Consider the following 8,436-nt stretch of genomic DNA (forward strand, 5'->3'; position numbering starts at 1 on the left):
ATCCAAGAGAGAGGGTCGGTGGAGATAGAGAGAGAGATAGTGATAGAGATTCCATGTTGGGAGTGCTGCTACAAGCTGTACTGCTAGGAAGGTGGTTGAAATACAGACATTCAGTATAGGGGCCCCAGTGAGGAGCCAAAAGCAACTGATGGCTCTGTGCTGATAGACCTCTGCTGTCTGTCAATTTCTGGAAATTTCACCTCGAGTGTTTGGAGTGAGGACTCAAAAGTAGTCCGAAAAAAGTCATGTTCTCCGGGCTGGGGTATGCCAGAAGAGGCTCACAGGAAGCCTGCAAGCATTGTTATTTCAGTTCAGCTGAGAAGGTGGGTATTGAAAGCCATATTTGCTGATGAAATAGAGCAAGATTAGAGTTTGATGAGGGAAACACTCGGGGGCAGGACTGGCTCAGTAAAGCCCCACCTGCTCGAGAGATTGTAGTCACATCATGGAAACAGACACTTCAGCCCAACTACTCCATGCCGACCATGTTCCCAAATTAAAATAGTCTCATTTGCTTGCTTTTAGCCCATATCTCTCCAAATCATTCATTTTCATGTACTTATCCAAATGTCTTTTAAATGTTGTAATCGTGCCTACATCCATCACTTCCTCTGGCAGTTCATTCCACATATGAACCTCTCTGGAAAAATATTGCACCTCATTTGCTTTTTAAAACCTTTCCTCTCACCTTAAAAATATGCTCCCTAGTTTTTAACTGCCCCTCCCTAGGGAAAAGACGTTTGCTATTCATCTAATCCATGCTTCTCATGATTTTATAAATCTCTATAAAATCCCTTAACCTCCTGTTCTCCAGTGAAAAAAGTCCCAGCGCTATTTTTATAACTCAAACTTTCTATTCCCAGCAATATCCTGGTAAATCTTTTCTGAATCTTCTCTGGTTTAATAATATCCTTCTTATGTCAAGGCGGTCAGAATTACACACAGTATACTCCAGAAGAGGGCTCACCAACATCCTGTACAACCACAACATGACTTCTCAACTCCTATACTCCAAAAGTCTGAGCAATGAAGGCAAGTTTGCTAAATGCCTTCTTAATTTCCTTGTCTACCTGTAATGCAAATCTCAAAAATTAATGTACCTGAATCATTAGGTCACCCTGTTAAACGTGGAAAGTAGAACAATACAGCGCAGAACAGGCCCTTTGGCCCTCGATGTTGCGCCAACCAGTAAACTAATCTAAGCCCATCCCCCTACACTATCCCATCATCATCCATATGCTTATCCAAGTACTGTTTAAATGCCCCTAAAGTGGCTGAGTTAACTACATTGGCAGGCAGGGCATTCCACGCCCTTACCACTCTCTGAGTAAGGAACCTGCCTCTGACATTTGTCTTAAATCTATCAACAACATGTCATAAGGCTTTATCAACGTACAATACCTCGCGTTTATCCAAATTAAACGCCATATGCCACTCCTCAGCCTACTTATCCAGTTAATTAAGATCTCTTTGTACTCTTAAATAACCTTCTTCACTGTCCACAAGACCACGAATTTTGGTGTCATCTGCAAACTTACTAACCATATCTCCTATATTGTCATCTAAACTGTTTATATAAATAACAAACAAAAGTGGAACCAGCACCAATTCCTGTAGAACACCACTGGTCAGAAGACTCCAGTCCAAAATACAACCCTTCACCATCACTCTTTGTCTCCTACCATAAAGCCAATTTTGTATCCAATTGGTAAGCTCACTCTGAATCCCATGTGATCTAAATTTACTAATTTGTCTACGTTGTCAAAGGCTTTACTAAAGTCCATGTAAACATGTCTAACACTCTGCCCTCAATACCCTTTTTGGTTACTTTCTCAAAAAAACTCATCCAAGTTTATGAGACACAATTTTCCTCACACAAAACTATCCTGACGACCCGTAATCGGTCCTTGCCTCTCCAAAAGCATTTAAATCCTATCTTTCAGAATCACCTCTAGCAACTTACCCGTCATCGATGTCAGGTTCATATATCTGCAGTTCCCAGGCTTCTCCTTTCTTAAATAAAGGATCAATGTTAGCCACCTTCCAGTCCTCTAGCACCTCACTTATTGTTTATAGGCACTTCACCCATTGTTAAAGGTAATCCAAATATTTCTGTTGGGGCCCTGCACTTTCTTCTCCAACTTCCCACAACGTCCTGGGATACACTTGTTCATGGTGGTTCTGGAGATTTATCTGCCTTTATGGTTCCAAGATCTTCAGTACTTCCTTTTCTGTAATGTGAACTGTTTCAAAGTATTAAGATTTATTTTCTTGAATTCTCTAGCCTTCATTTCTTTCTCTTAACAGGCTGATTAGGAAACATCTAAAAGGTATCATTTGGTACAAATGGTTCAGCTTCTGTTTATGTAGCATTATACACACTTATGCTAGTCCATACAAAATGGGGCCGGGGAACTGTTTTACTGGATAAATGTAGATTTACTCTGAAATCTTTCCTGAAAGTTATTTCTCTTTATATTTTTTTCGCTGCTTTACTCTCTTACACATTTTCTGCTGTCTTAATTAAATCCATGTGCTATCATTTTTTACCTTGGGTGTTTGCATTGATTCTGAAAAAATATCTCTCTTCAAAGAATTATAAATCAATTGCAGCTAATCAAATTCTGGTCACCCTGTTATAGGAAGGATATTAATGAGCTGGAGGGGGTTCAGAAGAGATTTACCAGTATGTTGCCAGGAGGGTTTGAATTATAAGGAGAGGCTAAATATGCTGGGACCTTCTTCAGTAGAGCGTAAGAGGTTGAGGAGGTGACCTTATAGAGAGTTATAAAACCATAAGGGGTATAGATAAGGTCAGTAGAAGGTGTCTTCTCACTGGCACAGGGCATTTCAAGACAAAGGGGCATATTTTTAAGGTAAGAGGGGAAAATTTTACAAAAAACATGAGGGTAAATTTTTTAAAAACTGAAAATAGTTCATGAGTGGAAAGAACTTTCAGAGGAACTGGTGGATGTGGGTACAGCTACATTCAAAAGAAATTTAGGAAAGTACATGAATAAGAAATATATGGAAGGATATGGTCCAGGCATGGTCAAGTGGGACTAGTTTAGTTTGGAATTATGGTTGGCATTATTGAGTTGGATCAAAGGATCTGTTTCCATGCTGTGTGACTTTATGATTCTGTAAATAAATTTGGAATACCAAGATGCTAAATGTCACCAAACAGATTAAACTGTGTTCAGATTAGTAGATTTAGTGGCCTTTAGGCTAATCAGGTACAGCAAAGAATTAGTACAAGAACACACGATCGGGACTGAAAATTGACAAGAATTTGAAGAACCAACTAAATTTCTGTCCTCATTGTCATTTAGTTATTCAGGAAGTGCTACTGCAGAAATATTTGCTTATATATTTACATTAGTTGATTAATCTAATCAAGATTTCTTCTCCTTTTACTTTATCTAGTTCTGAAGATGATCCCTTTTTGTTATACGCAACTATGCATTCAGGCAATCATTGTAAATTCCTTAGTAGAGACCTCATGCGGGATCACAAAGCTTGTTTGTCTGACCAGAATACCCGAAGACTGTTTTTCAAGTGGCAACGTGGACACCAGCTTGTGCTGTCAAGGTACAATCCAGGGAACAGAATGAAATTTGAGGTGAGAGAGGCACACTGAACAGCATTTGAGAGAAAAAAAAATCCCTCTAATCCACCTGACAGAACTTGTTTTGTGTGTTTCTTTTAAGGAGCAAAGCTTAATAAATTATTCTGGTTCAGAGGTGTAAATTTCATGTTTTGAGTTGTAATGCCTATCCTGAGAAGGAACTCTTGTGTTCTCAAAGTTGATGTGAAGTGAGAATTATCCTGATCTAAGCTCTGACCATATGCTTTTTTTCACATCTAACACCAAGTTAGATTAACTCACATAGATAAGAACTTCTATTTCCGGAAAAGTAGTCTAGAAATGTATGTCTGAAACAAACAATAGACCTATTTTGTGATTCCTGGACTTTTGTGAAAGGTTTTCACTATGTACCCACGTTGCTTCTATTGTTATTTTTATCAGTCAGAGCAAATTTTTTCCCATCTACTAGTATGACCAAATATATGTATTCATAAAGCGCTAAAGGAAATTACCATGTCTGTTAAAATATTTGACATGAGAAAAAAAAAATTGGAGAGGCTCTGAGATCTGGCAGCTGTAGAAAGAGAAGATGAGTTGAAATGTTGGATGGAAAATTAAAGGGGGGAAAACATGATTTCTGTCTCCCAACCCCAGAAATAAGTCTTCCAACAGTCAACTGGGTGGTCTAGGCAAACTCCTAGTAGAAGTTCAAAACTTCTCAGAGCTCCACAGTGCAAAGTTTCAAGACAGATGGAATCCAGATCAAGCTAAATCTAGGGGCCCTGGGCTGAAAAATGTTCATCTGCTTTTTCTTTGATTATATCCATTTATTCAACCATAAACTTTTTGAATATCTCACCTGCCAAATGAGTCATTTCACACCTTTCTTCGCGAGATCAAAAGATTATCTTTTCATAGGTAATGTATGGCTTTGACTGAAATCTGTATCATTTGGTGTCCTTAATTGTCCAAAGAAATTTAAGCTGTGGAAAACTTTTAAATTCTTCTGACAGTAACAGATACACCACCTCTCAACAATACATAGAATTCTAAAAACAATTTATGGAATGTTATTCTCTGCAGATTGCTTATGTTTTCTAAACATTGGTTAAACTTAATTGCTTACATGGACTTTCAAATAATAATTTTTGGTGAGAGGAACATTATCTATTTTTAGTTGTAATAATCAGTTTCCTTTGACATTGATAGTTTTAAAAATGCATATATTTCCCTGCAGATCATATCAAAATATGACACCATAGTACAGACTACACCAGATACTTGGCACATACCATATGATGAAGAAGGTGTTGAGAGATGTTCCTACGAAGTTCCACGTAAATGGTTGTGTCTTCGAAAACATAACTGAAGAGAAGCAGTGAATAAAAATTTTGCTGCCTGTTCTTTGTTTTAAGGAGTTGTTGTATTCTGTTTTTATGTTTGATATTTATTTAGTCAATATTTTGTTCTATTTCCCAAATTTCTTCAACATTTTCCACTTTTTCTTTTATAGCACTTGTGGTTCAGTACAAATTTCCAGGTGTCAATAGTCTTCTACTACCTCAGCCAAATGACTATTCTTCCTGTGGCTGTCAAGATGGTATCAGCTGCATTTTGAACCTGGTGATATTGTCACCAAAACTAATATGACCCCCACGTAGCATAGTTTTTTTTTAATATATCCTACATAGCATAATGGGTAGTTATCATGATATATAGCAAAACAACAAAAGTTGTTTTCTCCTTCCCTTGATTCCCACACCCACATCAATTTCTGTCAGTCAATCAAGCAATTTAATCAATAACTTTTAAAAATTCAATGAAAATGCTGATCAACTAAGTTAAGTCAATGTAATGGCTTATTAGATTCCCTGGCAAGTTATCCTGATCGAGTTCCACTAACTCAGTTCAGATAAAGAATTCAGACTTATTGATCTTTATATGACCTAATCACCACATCATGTACCAATATTTAACAAACAAAAACAGAGAATGCTGGAGAGACTCAGCAAGTCTGGCAGCATTTGTGAAGAGAAAACAAAGTGAACGTTTTGAGTCTGGTGACTATTCTTCAGAACTGCCAGCAATTTCCCTCCAGCAATTTGTTTTCGTTTGTTTCAAATCTACAGTGTTCCTTGTTTTGTTATTATGTACCAGTATGTCACTGGTAAAATCTGATTGCATTGTTAAATTAAGCATTCAGTATTATTTGCCTCTTAGATTACCAAAGGGCTTCTGTGATGTAGATGATTGTCTTGGGTATGTAAAATTGCATTATGTCTGCTCAGTCAGTTCATATTCAAATTAAAGTAGTATTTCTTGTTATCTCTTGGTGAGAAAACAGGAATGTTCCATTTCAAAAAAAAAGTTCCATTCTTTAAAAAGAATGTTTTTTAATTGAAGAATCGTATTAATATTTCTCAGATTAACATGGAAAATTTAGCTTTGTATAACCTAATAGCCACATCGTGTACCAATATGTAACAAACAGAAATTGCTGGAGAGATTCAGCAAGTCAGGCAACATCTGTGAAAAAAAAAAGTAAATGTTTTGAGTCCAATGTCTCTTCTTCAGAACTGCCAGCTGTCATATAGTTTCTTCAAATAGGTTTGATTTCTAACCTCTAACAAAATGATTTTTCAAGCTTCATCAAAATCAGCGGCTACGCTTACTTAATTTTCTCAATGTTGCTAGTGCCTAACTTAAATCCTTGACAGAAATTGTCATGTGAATTATCTAGCAATAAAATCTGAAGCATTTATATGGTAATTGCATGTCCAGCAATCTTGGAAGTATTGAATTCTACAACATAACACAGAACATTGGGCTTATAAGGCATATACCATATATTTTGCTGCATTGAAGTCTTCTCCTCTACTTACCGTCCCTTGTTTATTTCCCCATACAGGTCATTCTGCTATAACACGACAGTTGTGTTCCTCTGCATCCTCCCGCTATAGAAAATTATGCTATGGAAAACCACTTCTAAACCATGTTTAGAAGATTGCCAATACAAAATCGCTTTACCCGTTGAGTAGAAAATTCCCTTTATCCAAACAACATCCACAATTCGTAATCGCGATATAGCTAATTCGCGCTTACGAAACACGCTTTTTAACAGAATGACCTGTACCCAGATACTTAATTATTCCTATTCTTGCAGTTATTTCATTCTATATCAAAAGGACTGTGTTTCAACAGTTTTGGTTTCTATCTTAATTTTTACTTTTGGGAGACCAACTGTTAGAGCATATCATCTGGTTGGGGGATGTGGGGGTGGGACCTATTTTTAGTCCCTGAGCTCATTCAAGTAGAACCAGCAAGTTGTGGGCAACAAATGGCACAGATTGTCTAATATCTGGTGGCGTGGAAGCCTTTGGGTTTGAAGCATACACTTAATTTGGGGACCAGGAAGGGGAGAAACCTAGTTTGGCATTGGGCCAAATTTACAACTTGAAGGCCTTTCTGTTCTGTCAGCAGTGGAATTGGTTAAATAGCTAGTTCTAGCATAAGAATACATCCTCGACTCCAGTATGTATATTAAAAGAGGCTTATCTATAAAATAAATGATGCTGTGTCCACCCAAAGATGTCAATGCTTTCAGTAATGTTGATAATCTGATCATCAGTGTGGTAAGTTGACTGACTTCATTCTGATACCATTACCACGTATGGTAACATTAATTCTGGCAAATTAATATTTATTTCACAGAACATCCATTTCCTATTTCATCATAGCTGCTATCACATTGAATCCAACTGTGTCTTCATCTAGAACTCATAAGTGAACTTTCTAGCAATACAGCTGAAAGACCAGTTGGGAAAAAGCCTGGCCTATTTTTACATCTATGAATAAGGAATGCTAAAAGTCGTAATTCTAACTGCAACAATCAATACCAGAATATGACCAGTATGCCAAGGATACTAACAGAAGGATCAAATATGAGTCCCAGATTGCACAGGTGAATGTGGGACTGTGGATGAAATTGTACCAGCAGCAGTTAATTAATAAGCTACAGCCAGGACCACCACTCTGTTAATGATGGTGAGCTGCCACTCAGCTGCCAACACAATTAAAGGAGTGGTAATATGGTAGTCTCAGCAGTGGGCAATGAATGAGGTGTCCACTGTTAAGACAAAGTGTAAGGAGATGTCTCAAATTTGAGATGCCCTTGGAAGAGTTTAGAAGAAAGTCTTAATATAGGTAGGTAGGCCCAAGTGATCAGAGAAGCAAACCCTGTGGTGATGGTATTGAAGCTGTAGTGGGGCCATTGCTGCCAGTGACTGATCCATAGACCATGGAGCATCCTGAGAAGTCATAAGAAGCTGCATTATCATGCCGAGCAATTGACCAGTGTAATGAAGGGTACATTGTAACCATGATAAATGTGACTGTTTATATGCCAGGAGCTGCAGAATTGCTTCTTTAGTACACACAAATAATCTGGTCTTACAAATTTCTGGGAGCTGCTCTTTGAGACTTGCAGCTAAGAGTCAGCTTGAATAAGTTTTTTTTCCTTGACAATCATGCAATTTTGGATAGCTTACAATCAATCAAAATGATTGTGCAATGTGTTCTAAAATGGCTGAATACTACATGAGTGATCTGGAGGAAAGTGTAGGAAGTCTGATTAGTACTTTTGTGGATGACACTAAAATTGGCAGAGTTACGGATAGTGAGGAGGATTGTCAAGGGATATAGTGGAATAAGGATAGATTGCAGCTTTGGGCAGAAATGGCAGTTGGAGTTTAATCCAAACAAATGTGAGGTGATGCATTTTGGAAGATCAAATTCCAGTGCAAATTATACAATAAATGGCAGAACCCATTGACATATAGAGAGATCTG

General features: G+C 37.6%; 1 protein-coding gene across 3 annotated transcripts in view; it reads left to right on the forward strand.

The window, feature by feature from the left end:
- The window catches only part of LOC122553667 (protein only RNase P catalytic subunit), a 79,579-nt gene extending 72,409 nt beyond the window's left edge, over positions 1-7,170 (forward strand). For all 3 annotated transcript variants that reach the window (XM_043697812.1, XM_043697813.1, XM_043697814.1), the window contains 2 exons: positions 3,427-3,622; positions 4,827-7,170. In XM_043697812.1, the coding sequence (XP_043553747.1) occupies positions 3,427-3,622; positions 4,827-4,958 (328 nt within the window). In that variant the 3' untranslated portion in view covers positions 4,959-7,170. The remainder of the gene's footprint in view (positions 1-3,426; positions 3,623-4,826) is intronic.
- Positions 7,171-8,436: the final 1,266 nt, after the last annotated feature.

Source organism: Chiloscyllium plagiosum, chromosome 10 (assembly GCF_004010195.1).
Source record: "Chiloscyllium plagiosum isolate BGI_BamShark_2017 chromosome 10, ASM401019v2, whole genome shotgun sequence".
In the NCBI taxonomy this organism is placed as follows: domain Eukaryota; kingdom Metazoa; phylum Chordata; class Chondrichthyes; order Orectolobiformes; family Hemiscylliidae; genus Chiloscyllium; species Chiloscyllium plagiosum.